A 17,360-nucleotide genomic window follows, 5' to 3' on the forward strand; every position below is an offset into this window, starting at 1 on the left:
TATCCCTTTTCGTATCATATTGATTTATTGTTTTTATTATTAAATTTGCTTGTTATTAAATATGATTTCTTTAATTAATGCACAAATTCACCACTGAATCATTCTGCGACAACGGTTTTAATCCACTTATGATTATGGTAAAAAACGGATAAAACCCATTTTGTCAGCAAAACGGCTTTAAACATTTAAATGTAGGAGAAAGTTAAAAAAACGGGTATTTTTTGTACTGAATACTTATTTATGAAGCTTAAACTAAATCCTGAAATCCATTATCCAACGTTTTAGAGGAACAATCCCATAGTTTTATTCGTAAAAATAAATAAAAAAACTCCTATTTTTCATTATCGTTACCGAGTATACGGTATAAAAGTAAGCCTTAATTATGTAAAATCTCACATTAATATAGTCACTTTTTTCAATTAAATACGATGTTTGTAACTATACACTTGTATACGCTCCCTAAATAAGCAATTATAAACAAATTTATTAAAAAATCTCTGACTCAAGATTGAAATAGGATTATTTAGAAAAAACTCTTTACATAAAATACTACAGTTTTTATTAAAAAACAATATTTCCTGCGCCATTATGCCTTTGCCTAATTATTCTTTTATGCAATTGAAAATATTTATTCCATGCTATAAATATTTTATAATTGCTATATCATTTGAAAATAACTCTTGAAATCGAGTTGAAAAGTATTTCTTTTTCGTGAAAGCCATACAAATTTCTTCTATTCATGATATGAGTCTTTTCATCTTCTTTTCATTCCAGTACTTTAATCTCTTTAAACTCATAACTCATATTTCTGATCGTGGCAGAAATTGAAAAGTACCATTTGCATTATTCTTCAGCAACTGGACTGTTTCCAACAAAAGTTGATGGGCCGATAGAGATGGAATTCGGATACTTTTTGATACTAGCTATAAAATTAATACACATTAGCCTATAAAAATAATTCTATCAATAACCTAAATATATATAATATGTACGATGCGCATGTCGTAAGTTTGAATTAATTTTGAGTAGTGTGAATTTAATTTAATTTGCAATATACATAAATATGTACAATATACATTAAATGAAATCAAAACTTTAAGATTATAGGTCTGGAATGCAAAGTAAAAGTTCTTATTAAGGTTTAATTATTTTGAAAAGGAAATTTCTGATATCTAATTTAAGATAGCTAAAATTAGATACTGTCTTTAAGAGTATCCTGATTCCTTTTAAGGAAAATTGAATTATTAGGGAAATGAAATCAAAACAAATAATGCGGGTAAAGTCAATAGCTTTTAAATCAATTTAGTTTTATAAGAATTATTATTGTCATATACATAAGCTTTATTATAGCTTACATTATTATTAACTCCTGTGATAATCATTTGAAAGTTCTGACATAAGAACCAATGTTAGATACAAATGACAATTAAGAATACGTCGATTACCTTAAACGAAAATTGAACAATTTTGAAAACAAAAATAAAGCAAATAATATACTTAAATTAATAGGCTTTATATCAATTATTTCTATAATAATCACTATTATATTCATCAACCATTCTTGATAATTTACACAATAACCATTTGAAATTTCTGACATAATTGCTAATATTATATACAGTTGGCAATTAAGAATGCACCGATTCCCATAAACGAAAATAAAACAATTTAGAAAATAAGAATAAGAAAAATAATGAATATAAAATTAATAGCATTTATATCAATACATTTATATAAGGATGATTCTTTATTATTAACTTATTATTAACTCAAGGATGATTATTTATTATTAACTTATTATTAACTCAAGGATGATTATTTATTATTAACTTCAGTCATTATTAAAAATTTATATAATAATTATTTGGAAGTTTTACATTAATGATGTTTTTTTATTTGGTGATGCGTTTGGAAAAGTTTATTTTTATTTTGATACATAAAAGTTTCAAAAAAAAAATAAAAGAAGGAAAAACAAGCAGTTACAAATCTCAAGAAATTATTGTTAATTATAATAATTGTTTTAAAATAAATTTTTAGTTCGGAATTTTTTTTTTGAAAAAAACATGTTCTTACTAAAACTGTCATTTTAATTTTAAAGTGAAGGTGTTTATATTAAAAGAAATTAAAAAAACTTTAAATGAAAACATAATATTTTTCAATATTAAAAACATAATTTTTTAAGACATTTAGTTTTTAAAAATCTAAACGACAGGATATTTCACGAAGTATTAAAAGATTTATGGCAATTCATTTGTCCAAAAAAGTGTTAAAATTTCATCTCCGTTTTAAAAAATATATGTTTGTTGCTCATTATGATCTTTTTTAAATATTGTTCTTTGAAATTTTTACTTCATAAATAAATTAATTTTATTTTATTTTTCTTTAACTTTTAGTAAACAGTGTCAGAGTGGCGTATTATTAAAGAGATTTTATTTCAACTAAATTTGATTTTTTAAAGGTCTTAAACCGTATTTGTACCTAAGTTTTTAAAATATTTAAGATAAAAATATAGACCAAAAAATATGCATTATTGAATATAATATTTCAATACCCTTCATAGTGTTTAAAATTTTAAAATATTTTTTATGAATTTAGCTGTGATAAATAAATTTCTACTCCGGTTAGATTTCATAAATTAAGTTTATTTCTTAAATATTTTATTAACTCCATTAAATTAATAGGCTTTAAGTCAATTTATTTGCAAGTTGCTGGACTTGAAAGGCTTATACTAATGGTGTTTCCATTTAATGATGCATTTATGTGAAGAGTGTTTGTAAAATAACTCTCTACTCTTCCATTTCAGAAAATATGCACTAGATATGATTACATAAATTGTTTCCATTAAACCTTAGATTAACTTTTTAAACTATTCTAATTAACTTTCTTTCCAGAGTAAGTTAGGTATTCGTACAAATATTTTCGCTTAGTTACATTAAATAATAGAACGTTTTTAGCACTTCAAACTTAAATAAAATATACAACTTTATATTATGACATTTTTACACGATTTTTAAATTTTGTTTTAAAACAATTCCTAGACTCAATTGAATTTCTTGTGCTGCTTTACCATTTAACCCCCAAACGGTTGTGCACGAAAAAAGTCATATTTTAATAAGCAATCTTCTCCAAATAGAAAACCCGGTTTTTCCATGTGCTTCGATAGAGAAATAGTGTATAGGGTAGAAAATTTTGCCCAATTTTGCCCTTTCGCTAAACGCCAGTGAGTAATCGGTATTTAATTTATTTAAAAATAGAGTACAAGGCTGTAAACAGTTTCAAAGTTTACAAATCTTAGATACGTGATATTTTGTATGCGTTAAAATTGTTACGCTTTGAAGCTAATTAATATTGATTTATATCAATTAAAGTTTTCCAAACTAACTCTTTAGTATGTGTTTAAGTAAACATTAGAAAAATTTAATCTGGCTTTAACCTTTTTAAATAGGAAAAATGGCATCATTTTCTTAAACATCGAAAGAAATTCCCGATTTTTATTCATTTTTCCCTTGCCTTCGACCCCTTATGAGGGACTAAAATAAAAAAACATTAACAAATATATTTTCTTCATTGCAATCAATTTTAATTGGCACACGAGATTACATTTTAATATAAAACTAATATAATAGTGGTGTTATAAACGCTCCTCTATCTGATCTTAAAAAATAAATTGCACAAAGGAAACAAACTCCCAGATTTGTCTTGCGTTATTAATCATCTTTGATACGAATTATACAAAATTTTGCAACAACACAAATTACAATAAAATATAGATATATTTCTTTATGTTTAGTTTAGTTGAAATGTATTTTCATTTCTAATAACACACACACACATATGTGTTACATATATATGTGTTACATGTGTATACATATATGTATATATATATATATATATATATATATATATATATATATATATATATATATATATATATATATATATATATATATATATATATATATATATATATATATATATATATATATATATATATATATATATATATATATATATATATATATATATTTCACAAAGCTTCAAGCACAGTAGAGTAATTAAATAAATAATTCCAAGTAACTGAAGCGGTAAGATATTATCTGATTAAAAGCTTTCTTCGTTTAAGAATTGCATTAAAAGTAAATAAAAGTCAACATGTCACGTCTAAAAATTCTTGAAAATGGGTGCCTATTTTTAAAGTACTTGAAACATGTCTAGTGTTATTTACTTTTTATGCATTTTTGAAGTGTGTAAAGCTTTTAAACTGTAGAATAAGTTAGAAGTTAAGAGTTAAATTAAATGTATAATTGAATTTTATGAGATAATACGTCAAGCAACCCTATATTCATGATAAAAACTTACAGTTATGAGTATACTCCAGATGTGTATTACTGTGTATGATGTGTATTATGAGTATTACTCCAAATAGAAAAGAAACAATAATACAGAACTATATCTAACACAAAGTTAAAGGAGAGAAAATTAATAGGCAAACTAAAAAGTAAGAGTAATGATCCTCAAATAAAATCGAGGCTGTAGAATTTGGTATTTAAGAAAAAAATAATAACACTCGGTATTGGAAGAGTTAGAAAACGAATGATATTTTAAGAAAGGCAATAAAAAATTGGTTGATATCCTATAAAAATATGAACCCATGTGCTTGTCTATCGAATAATTTAGTTTCTGAATCAATTTAAACATCGTATTTAATATTATAGTAAACCAGTTCAAAATTCAAAAATTTTAGAATTGAGAAACTTTATTTGGATTTTTTTAAGTTTCTAATAAATTATTCATTATATGAAGTTAATTATGTCTAACATTATTATACAAAACTGAAACTGATGATGGGCTAATAAGGACTCAGAAAGGCCTAATGAGGTCTTAATTCTATTTTGAAAAGCTCTTCGAGATAATAAGCCTTGCTTATGACTAACATTTTTCTGACGTTTCTGACATTGCCTATTTACATTCAAAAGGAATTATCTTTGTTAAGATTAGGCTTAACTTATTCTCTACTGTTTTAAATAAATTGTTGAAAGCACTAAGTGGTTATTCTTAGAATTTTATTTTGAAAAAAAAAAGTGTTTAACTTGACGATCGATTTCTTTTCTTAAATTGTTTCAAGTTATTTCTTTTTTAACAATCCTAATTTAAATATTTCCTAATTTAATCTCCTAATTTAAATATTAGGAAATACACTCATTGACAAAAAAATTAGCGCACCAAGAAGGAATCGTCAAAATGAAACGAAATTTTACATTTCTAATGACTACTTTGATATAAGTAAATGATTATAAAATCAAAGATTATCGTTTTTCTTTGATTTTCTAATCATTTACTTATATAAAAGTAGTAAAATTTCGTTTGTTTTAATTTCGTTTTGTTTGTTCGTTGTTCGTATGCAAAATTTCGTTTCTTTCGGACGACTTCTTCTTTGTGCGTTAATTTTTTTGTCCATGAGTGTATTACCCTTTGGAAGGTAATATTTCCTAATATTTAAATGGACTATTTTAAAGGTATAATTCAAGTGTTTAATGTTACTAACTATAATAGAACTACAATATGTCTAGTTTATAATATATGATATTGAGCTAGATCAATCATAATTTAACTGCATTTTTTTTTATAATGTAGTAAAACTTTGAACAAGTAATTGGTAAACAATTATCTTTTTATAACTATTAGGGACCTATTAGTGACGCATAATTAGAAGGACAACAAAGTTTACCCATATTCATTTTAATATACATGTATTTTTTTAAGCATTTTTTTCCCAAAATCCATCATTTTGGTTTGTATTTTAAAACCAGGTTCAATTAACTGAGATTAAATATATGGGTTAAATCAGGCAGTCTACACACGGAAAAAAAATTTAGTAAAATTATCGTACATTAAGGAAATTAATTTTTTTCCTTAAAAAAAAAAACCATACCTATAGTAGTAAAAACCAAAATATACGGTATTTAAATAATTCATTTGGTAACTTTTCCTTTCGTTGATAATGGCTTCTGGAAGGGAAATTCCAGAAATTCTAGTTATCAAAATCATAGTTTCCATTACCACACATCTAGTTAAAAATACAATTATTGAGCCAGGAACAGAGTAATTTTTACTATTTTCCGGTAGTTTTGATCACACTTATTTTCTTAGTGCAACTTTCATAACTCGCCTTTACCATATACTATTTCGATGAGATTTAGTGCAGATTATTTAGAAATTTTTAACTACAGTCTCTGGCCAAATTATTAGATCCAATATGGGATTCTCTCTGAAATCTTAATTATCAGGTGATACTATATAGCTTTATTGTTCTTAAGCGGCTGAAACCGGTTTGCACTTGTTTAAGTTCGGGTACCAAATGGTTGAATTAGGCGATACATAATATAAATTCGACGATTGGATAAATTAGACGATGTGTTTTTCAAATATAGAATATTTATTAAATGAGGTATTTTATTAGTATATTGTAATAATTAGAACAAATTATTAGACTCACTGTACTATTTTAATAATTACATATTTTGAGAGAGTTTATATGCAATACTTTTATATTTAAACATACATGTAATGGGTTTTTATTCAGGAGATTTTTTTATATGCTTCTTATTTACATTTACTTTTAAAGTATTGCATTACAATGCTAACCAATTGAAACACGAACATAAACAAGTGCAAACTGGTTTCAGCCGCTTAAGAACAATAAAGCTGTATAGTAACTCCGGATAATTAAGATTTTACATAAAATCTTATAGTGCATCGAATAATTTAGCAAGGGACTGTAGCTTGTTTGATCTTATATACTGTTAGAAATTTATCAGCAAATTTAACTGTAATAGCATTCAATATTGACGTGATATGATACTAAGTTGAACCATATTATCAGACTACTTTAATTTGATTACACGATAGCATAATTCTACAAATACAGAAACATGGCTCAGTTTTACATGTTAATAAGGTTTCTGATAATTTCCACTGCGTGTGGTTCAACAATAAATCGATATTTCGGATAGTGGATGGCAACGTTCAAAATTTTAGATCTTGTTGAACGTGATGATATAGTGTAAATTACAGAAACCTTACTAAGTTTTACTGTATCATCTTGCAAATTAGTTCTTTTACACAATAACTATATTATGCTGCTTCAAAAACATTGTTAAGTTTAAGTCATTATAAAGAAATAAACAAATTTGCAAGATATCATGGCGCAAGGTACCTGCACAACTGCTAAATGTTTAACCAATTTTTTTCGAAGTGTGGTTCTTTCGCATTTTTTAGTGTTAATTTCCATCTTTTCGCGGAGTAATAAGATAAAGTCATCCTATTCAATGATTGTTCTAAACTTCAACGAAAAACTGTTAACGAATAAGAAAAATTTAAATGAATAGAATAAATAAGTATTACGTTTTAACTTACGCATGTAAATACTCTTTTTTTCTAAAAAAAAACATCACTTCATTTATGAAAGTTATTTTTACCATAAATGAAGAAAAAAACACCTTTAAGATTTTGTTTTCATTTAGTGGTAATAACTTAACTAGTGGTAATAACTTACACCCAGTGGTAATAACGCAAAGTGGTAATAACTTAACTAGAATTTAAGAAATTCTAGTAAAGTTATTACCAAAAAGCACTTAAGTACTTTTTGTACATATACTGTATCCAGCATTACATTTTATGCACAAAAAGTCACAAAAAATTAAGGTATGCTAATATTTTTATAGGATAACTAATAAACATTTAATGTGTCAAGTTTATACCGTTAGATTTGATTATATTTTGTCTAAAGTTGTTATTATTCTATTGTTGTTTTTTTTGTAAAAATTATTAAAAAAGGGAAATTAAAAGTACAAATTATTATTTATTATAAAAACAATACCAAATAAAGGGGGAAAACGTTCTTCTTCTAAATGCATAATGTTTTGTTTAAGTAATAAATCCACGATTATTTGCGCATATCGAACAGTTTTAGGTATTCAGAAAGAAATATTTTAGTTTATGTTGATCTGAAAAATTCGTTTGAATTGAAAGTACGTTAAAAAAATTTTTAACCGATCTAAATATTACGTTGAATACATGAATTAAAAAATTAAACTGCAAGAAAATCCTGATCATATTACAATATAAAATAGTGGTACTATGGGTGCATCATCCGTATCCATTAATCCATTATTACAGTAAAATCCATTTTTACCGTAAAATATTATACTATAATTTTTACAGTAATATTTACTTAATTAGAGTGATTCAGAGATCTTACTGTAATTATTACGCCAAAAATTATGGTTTATAAGATTTTTTGTTCCTTTACAAGCTCCGGTAAAAGTATATATCACAGTGAAAAGAACCGCACCGTAAGTGTCAGTACTTTTTTCCGTAATTTTATCTGGAAATTTTTACAGTGTGGAAGCTGGAATATATAGATAATAAATAAAAAATAGCAACAAAAAAACAGAGAAAAGAATCATTTTAAAGAATTTTTTCTTGCTTCAAATGCTCATGTTTTAGTCTTTAAATGTTCATGTTCATCTCTCGAGTCACTTAGCAGTAAAAATAATTCTTACTCCTCCAAGAAATTTAGCAGTAAAAATAATTCTTACTCCACCTCCAATACGAGTTCATTGAATTATCGATAAACTTGATTCACCCCAAATGGTCTAAAAATATTAAGGAAACGGAGAATGAGATGAAAAACGGTATATATTCCATTTTAGGAAAATATAATTAATAAGAATCAGTGGAAATTCGTTCCAGAACTTATTTTTTATTCCGCACAATGTTAGTAACAATTTGTAACTGAAACAGTTTATAACTTAAATTCAATTTTCAATCTAGCTATTTTAAGTCTGCAGCTATGCGTTATTATTTGCAGTGAATCTTTTCAATTTCCAGCATGCTTTTCTTCTTTGCTCATGTATATATATATATAGCCTCGCTCGACTTGAAAACCATTTTGTTGGCTTCTGGTTTCCATGGTAATGATGTCACTGTTACCTTTAAGCATTCTCTCATCAGTTTGAGTGCCTGTTTATTTCGCAATGAAGGATTCTCCCTTACTGGTAATTACTTGTATGAAAATTTCATCCCCTATTGTTACAAGAAGAACCGGAAGAGTTATCAGAAGTTTTCGCTGGAGTAATTTGTCACCATTTTGAATACGAGAGGAATAGCACTGATCCTTGAATAATCAAGATTTAATTGCCTAAAAATGCTAATAGACGTGATTTTTAAGTCCTATTAAGAGGAATTAAGGCTTATACTTCTGTTTAATGATAAATAAGGAAAGTAAAAATTTTATCCTTTAATAAGCCAGAAAGAAGCATGCAAATATATGAATGTCTTTTTATACACAAGACATCTTTATAACTTTTAAACAATTAGTTCTGTAAACTTGCACTAAATAAATATTAATTTTCCAAAATCATTCAAATTGCATAATAAAATATCAACCTTATTAATTATAAACTTCTTTAAATTATCCAGCATAATATTATTACCTTGCGCACATCCATTTTCGGGCAAATCCTTCGTGACTAGCAAATCAAACGCATTTTAGTACTGCAATAAGAACGTGCCCTAAAACAAAATCCCTCTATTTAAGCTTTTAGCTCCATTTGCGCATCTGTGTTCATATATTGTAATCCGACAATCTTATTACGAAAATATTTTTTTATCATTCTTGAAAAATTCAGCTACATGTAAGTTCATTTGAATTCGCTGCTCGTTTTATCGATTTCGTTTTGTGTTTTGTTCTGTTTTTTCTTTACATTTTTATTTCCGTTTTATGCGTGATATATTTTTCACTTAATGTGTTCGAATTTTCTGAGTGCTTCTCACACTATTGTATTGATATATTTTGCTTTATCTTGATACAATATTGGAAAGATCTACTTTTTGCAGATATAATCATGTTAGCTGATAAAAAGATTATATCTTTGAATTTTTTTTGTTTTTCGGCTTTTCAATATATATTTTTAAATTTTTTTCATTAAAAAACTATTTTATTTTAATAATTTTTCTTCCTCTCTTTTCATTAATCCTTATATCTCTATTATTTTCCATAAATATATATATATATATATATATATATATATATATATATATATATATATATATATATATATATATATATATATATATATATATATATATATATATATATATATAGCTTTAAAAAACTTCTTTAGGAAGACATTATTAGTCGACAAAGCAATGTTTAAGTTCTTACCTGCCCTTTGTTTTCTAATAAATAATTTTATTAAATACCTCAGAAGAATCAATAACATTTATCACTCGTAATTGGATTAGGAAATGACTAAATTATGCATGTTGCAGCTATTTTTATTACTAATACTGAATGAAAATTTGCAAATGAAACAAAATTGTTTAAAATGTTTATAATAGTTCAGCATAATTTTCAAAATTGTAATAAAAATATTCTTTGTTTATGAAAAAAAAAAAAACTTTTTAATACCTAAGAAATCTGCATAATTTTTGTAATAAGAAAAGTTTAATTCGAAACTTTTTCTAATGATGAGTACTGCATGAAAAACAATTAATGTTATATATATATATATACGTATATATATAGCATATTGTAGAAAATATCTTAGGTACTATATGTGAAACGCTAGTTGTAATTAAAAAAAATAAAAAAATATCCATAATAAAATATTTTTTGATTATAGAACCTAACCCAACAATAAGTACAACATAAAATCGAATCCTCGTTTTATCATACAATATAAAAGATGTAAGATTTCGTTTTATAAAATGGTGATTCGATTTTATACTGGATTATTATTCAATGTTTCATATACCATAGTTTTGTTGAACCAATAAAATATGTTACTCGTTGCCATTGAAATAGCGCAGTCTGCATTTCAAATTTATTGATTTTAGCACTGAAATTGAACTTAGATTTGCGATTCAAATATATTCAAAATAAGTTTAATTTTCCTTTGAGAGTAGACAACCAACCTCATTATTCTATGAATATTTTCTTCACTCAGTATTTAAATACATTCAATAATTAATCTCATTCATTGCATCATTAAGATACATTTCGATTTCAAGACATTTAACCTCCGATCCATTTATTGCTGAATGATTTCAATAACATCTGCGATTTAACTTTCCAGTTTAATAACGTTCGTTATCTTTCATCAATGTCCCTTCTTAAATGGAATCCATGGAATCAGTGTAATTAATGGCTATCCCTATAACCATTATTGCATCCATTTCCTCATTGTACTTTGAATAAACGTTGACCTCAGTGATTTGATCAAATATTTTGTATGGATAATTTTATAGGAAAAAAATTCTGTCTTGTGGCTGCATGTAAAGTTTTACAGTTTATTGTAGAATATAAAGTTCAAGCTTGTTTCATATAAATATGGTGCCGTATACAAAAGAAAAACGTAATACAAAGAGATGAACCCATTTAAATTCCATTTATTCCATATTTCTCATCCGTGGCACCATAAAGTAGAGTAATTCTCTATTGGCAACACTATATAAATACCATTCATAAATTAGTATTTTCTTCAGTAATAATTTAAGTAGTGTTGAATAGCGGTCAATATATACATAGATGCCAACTTGCTCCGTTTTGTAAAAAGTATTATCTAGTGGTGACGAAATTTAAGTTATTTTTAGTTTAGTATTTTTCCTTTTAAGTAATTAATTTTTTCCACCACTACATACCAAATATTCGAAGTATCATATTAAATTCAACTTAATTGCAATTATCTCGTGGTTTCTCTTTCAAAGAGTGGGCGTAATTATTTTTATTCTACAAGCTATTGTATTTAATTTGCTACAAATTTATTAAAATGTTCCTTAAAAGAGAGCAAGTTGGTATCCTTGTAAATATTTAGAGTTGTTATAGCAATTGTTGGCAGCTCAAATTACAAGATGTTGGCAAACTCAACAAAGTAATGGTATATTGGTGATTTTGATTATGCCAACTGTTGGCAAAGTCCCCTTGCCGTGAGGCTAACCGTGGGAGGTTTTCTTGGCTTTCCTCCCCATGTAACGCAAATGCGGGTTATTTGCATAAAAAAATCCTGCATGAAGGTACATAACAAGATATTGACAACTCAACAAATTGTTGGCATAAATTTAGAATAGTTATGTTTTTTTTTTATAGAAAAAAGAGCTTAGTTAAGAAATAATAATTTATTTTTACTTTTAATCCTTTCTAAAATGACTGTAGAAATTTTAAACATAAACAGGGCTATGTCTACCGCTTATTATCATGCCAGTTGATGGGAACGGATTATACAATACTCAAGTTGTGGCTCAATGCGAGAGGAAGTTGTACAGCCCGAAATGGAGCGAAATTGGGATGAGCTTGAGTTTTCTATCCTATCTCACGACAGATATAGAAATAATTTTAATACTTCTGCTGCCAGGAGTCGGGCCTTTCCAGGCTGAAATGTCCAAAACTTATAATTACATTGGTTTCAGCCGTGATGTCTCAGGAGATAGAGCATTCACTTTCCAATGAAGTGAACCGGATTCGAATCCCCACGACAGCAGGTCGATACGAATTGCGCATCCGGCTTGCACCGACCACAGTGCTGAAGTAAAATATCCTCAGTGGTTGACGGATCATGGGTTAAAATCCCCTTGCTGTCAGGCTAACCATGGGAGATTTTCTTGGCTTTCTTCTCCTTGTAACGTAAATGCCGGTTATTTGCATCAAAAAAGCCCTCCATGAAATCAAATTTCTCCCAATACTTGATCCAGGAGGTCCCTTGGCTTCTGGATTAGATTAAAAATTACAAGGCTACGGAGTTGAACATTAGTAATCGTAAACCAAAAAAATTGGGTAGGCTGTTCAACGACGGTTATAAAATTACGCTGGTTTGGGTGATTTAATGTCTGTCGGGCAGATTTTATAAAATATTATAAACAATTTAACAATACCGCTGCCATTTCTTGAGAATAATTAAAATCGAAATCCAAGAACTAAATCGCGGGTAACAGCTAGACGATGAAAACTGCTGTTAATACATTTTTTAAGACTAATTAAGGTCTTCGGATCGGGATAAGGGTTGAGGAATCTGAGTACTTAAATACAGTTCAGGCTGGGCTTGGTTACCATTAAATTGTATAAGTTGCACAAGATAATATTGAAAAGTTATCAAACTTGTCGATATATAACGGCCTTAGGCACCCACATAAATTTTGATAATGATGACATGTCGATATAGGCGACTAGTTAATTAATATTTCACGAAATATATATTGTATATGAACATTTCACATGCTAATAAGAGAAGGGGTTCACTGTTTTTATCACCACTTGGATGGTGACAGTTTGGTTGGTTTGTGTCGTCAGAGGAAGGTTCTTCGTTTCACCGTCAGTTATCAATTATGTAGCAAACGATTTTCTGCGTCCTTCTCATTGTGTTTCAACTGTCCGAGTGCTTCGATATTTCCTGATCTCACACCCCTTGACTTTTTCTTGTGAGGGTGAGGCTATGTTAAGGATACTGCTTAGTTTAGTCTCATAACTCCAGCTTACTTACAAAACCGGTCTCTACTGCGGAGAACTCAGTAACACAAGATTGTCACTATCAAGTTATGCAGTTTCACGTGTGGGACGGGTTTTACACTACGTCTTAGATATTAACCAAGAGAAGGGGAGGGCATCTTAAACATTTATAAGCTATGAAAAACCTATGAAAAACCTTTGAATAGTCGCCTTTTCATTTGTTTGTAAATTACTCATGTCCAATTTATACTCTATTGAATACCAATTAATTAAATTGGGTCTATCTTTTTAACAACCCAGCATTTAAACTACTGCGTTTAGAACGCAAGATACGGTTCAAAATAAGTTATAAAAAGTTATTTTCATGAAATCATTAAGTTATTTCTATGAAAAGCAACGTAACAAAACTCGATTTAGTATTCAAAATAAATTGCATTTTCCAATGGGAATGGCAAATATCATTCATTATTCGAGGGATGTTTTCACCATTCATTATTTCATTCATAATTCTTGTGATTAATTTCCTCATTAAGACATATTTCGATTCGAAGACATTAAACCATCGATCCATTCATTGCTCAGCGAAATACAATAACATCTGCGTTTTAACTTTCTCCTTTAATAACGTCTGTAGCCCTTCATCAATGTCCTTTCTTAAAGGACTTCGTGGAATCAATGTAATTAATGGCTATTCCAGTAACTATTATTACGTCTATTTCCTCATTGCATTTCAAATAAACGCTGACCTCAGGGATTTGGCCAAAGATTTTACGTTGAACACTTTGCAGGGGAAAAAATTGCTGCCTCGTGGCTATATGCAGAGTGTTAAATGAATTACTTCTTTTTGCCATGCGATGGTTGTAGAACTTTTTCTTTTAATTTTTGTTAGAGGATACGCCCTTGGATCCCATGAGATTCAATCTCTCTTAGCGAAAGAAATTGAGCGGGAGGATAAAGTGCGTATATGAGTTAAACGTACATTTGGCAAGGCTGATTTGGTAATGAATACCTTCGCAAGAAATAGTCGTTGAAGAAAAATCGTACAATGAAGTGTTCACTAATTAGAAGCGAGGCTTTAAATGCCTGGAGACATTCCAGACTGAGAAATTGAACGTTAAAGAAACAGAGTTCATTTAAAACATTCATTGGCCTATATTTTGAAGAATATAATCGTCACCTACTGCTATTGTATGGCATGCACGATATTACTTTTACAATGAAAATGTTTTAATGTATCAGAATAATTGCAACGTCTAAAGTATTTCAAAACCCCATAAAATGCTTGCAATTTATTTTAAAAGTGGCTATTTTTGATAGTTTCGAACATTATATGAGAATGACTTCTTGAAAGATAATAAGTAGTTCCGATTTTAATGAATAAAAGAAAATGATTAAATAAATTTATCTAAACTATAAAAACGAAATTTAATCTTTTCAAGTATTTGTTTCATTATTTGACATTTTTTTCAATTATTTGACTAATTTTATCTATCACGAATTCAATAGTACAGTAGAATAAAATTTTTCTCGAATTTTGAGAATTCATAAATCTTTTCAAGATTATTTTCAAAAAAATTTTATCGAATTTCACGTTGTTGAAGCTCGAAACTATTTACGACAAGGGCATAATATTTAAATTATTGCAAATAAATTATTGCAATTATTCAAATTACTTCTTTTACAAATTATCTTTGCTTACTTTAATTCTCTGATTAATCAAATATCACACGGATACATTGTTTGATCAAAAACTTGCAGCTTGTTTCAGAAGAGACTCACTTACTGGCAATATTGCGCTACAATTTACGCTAGTTAGTTGCGCTTGAGAAAAGAAATTTCAAGAATTTCATATCACAAACATAATATCATAATTAGGAAACAACTCAAAACAAACAAGCATTAAATGATCAACTTATCCAATGATTTAATTATTCAATTAATTTAATTAGTACATCCAATTTAATTAATTAATTTAATCAATAATGTTAAACAATTGGATTAATAAATTATATTAATTAATTCAATTAATCCATTCAATTAATAACCAATTTAAGCAATTTAATTAATCCATTCAATATATTAATTCAGTTAATCAATTCAATCAATCAATTCATTCCATCAATATAATTAAATCAACCCTATTTTGCCTTTTAAACTTTTTTATTAAATCATTTTAAATAGTTCAATTTGCAGAAATCAATTGGACTTATTCAATACAATTAACCAATTAAAAGCAATATGTTTTAGAAACAAACATATTATATTTAGATTTATTTTCTTAAATAGCAATTCTCTTACAACCAAATCATAATTAGATTTAGTGAGCAAAGTATTTACAAATAATTAATGAAAATATGTTTCGATAACTATAGAATTATTATTGCAGTTATATAGAGAGAAATGATAATGATGGTAAAATAAAACAAGAAATAAACATCAAATCTTTAAAAATTCTTTGTTTCTAATTAATAATTTATCCAATTAGTTAATCAATTATTTGCTTATGAATTTTTATTTTCTTTACAGATTGTTTAGCAGAAATAGTGTGAAACGTACAATGCTAAAACCACAATGCCTCAAATATTCAACAGTTTTGCCTCTCAAATATATAGAGCTTAGATATTTCCTATTCGTCGTGAGTTTTATTTTGGTACAGAGCATGTGTTACTTGTGATGAAATGACAACTAGAAATTAATTGCACATTCCTGTCTCTCTCATTAAGTGTTAGACAAAATGGCTTACTACTTGAAGCAAAACCAGTTGGCGACCATGTTGAAAAAGAAGCCAACTTTAAAACGTTTCTACAAACAACGATGGAGAAATCCAGCTTTAGTACTCGTTTCAACGCTTTTCGTCATCGGTTACTTTTCAATGGGCCAAATTACCTTAATAGGATCTGTACTTTCAAAACTACCTTTTAGACCCTGCCCCGATAGGACAACGCCTCCCATACCAAACTTCGACAGGCATCTTTTATCTGAAAAAGCTGATGAAAACAAAACTGCCCAATTTCCTGAAGATCTCTTCACTCTGGAGCAACGAAAAAATGGTGCTGTACTATTTCATTGTCTTGGTTTAGTCTATATGTTCGTCGCCTTGGCCATTGTTTGCGACGAATTCTTTGTTCCTTCTTTAGATGTGATTACAGAAAAGGCTGGAATATCCGAGGACGTAGCTGGAGCTACTTTCATGGCCGCCGGAGGGAGTGCTCCGGAACTATTCACTAGCATTATTGGTGTCTTCATCAGTTACGATGACGTTGGAATAGGCACCATCGTTGGTTCTGCAGTCTTCAACATCCTCTTTGTCATTTCTATGTGTGCCATATTCAGTAAAACTGTACTGGAACTGACCTGGTGGCCTCTCTTCCGCGATGTCACTTTCTATGCCATAATTCTCATCCTACTCATGACATTCTTCCAAGATAATGTCATCTTATGGTGGGAGGCCCTTGTGCTGTTGAGCTGCTACATTTGTTATGTCACTTTCATGAAATTTAATGAACATTGTGAGAAATTCATCAAGAAGTTGCTTAACCGCAATAAAGTAACGCGCGTTGGTAGCGCTGATAAGCTGATGCCACATGTAAGTACTTGCTTGTTTTTTTCCTTCATTCATTGAAAACATTATCTTTATTTACTTAAAATTTATTATCTGATACTGCAATTCTACATGATAGAATATTCTCATCTATTAACATTTTAATTTATTATGAATTTTTATTTTACTCTATTGAAATAATAATTTCCTCTTCTATTGGTTTTTAAATTTTTATGATAATGGTAATTTCATTTTATTTTGTACCAAAATATTAAGCGGTGTTTTGTCTATACAATTCTAAGCAAGTATTGGTAT

General features: G+C 27.9%; 1 protein-coding gene across 2 annotated transcripts in view; it reads left to right on the forward strand.

Annotated features, from left to right (window-relative positions):
- LOC107457341 (sodium/potassium/calcium exchanger 2-like) overlaps positions 1 to 17,360 on the forward strand; it is an 86,269-nt gene that overhangs the window by 18,930 nt on the left and 49,979 nt on the right. For both annotated transcript variants that reach the window (XM_043042568.3, XM_087168354.1), the window contains exon 2: positions 16,031 to 17,090. In XM_043042568.3, coding sequence (XP_042898502.2) covers positions 16,239 to 17,090 — 852 coding nt within the window. In that variant the 5' untranslated portion in view covers positions 16,031 to 16,238. The remainder of the gene's footprint in view (positions 1 to 16,030; positions 17,091 to 17,360) is intronic.

The sequence above is a fragment of the Parasteatoda tepidariorum genome, chromosome 7, assembly GCF_982258835.1.
Source record: "Parasteatoda tepidariorum strain Cologne lab strain chromosome 7, Ptep-v5.0, whole genome shotgun sequence".
In the NCBI taxonomy this organism is placed as follows: domain Eukaryota; kingdom Metazoa; phylum Arthropoda; class Arachnida; order Araneae; family Theridiidae; genus Parasteatoda; species Parasteatoda tepidariorum.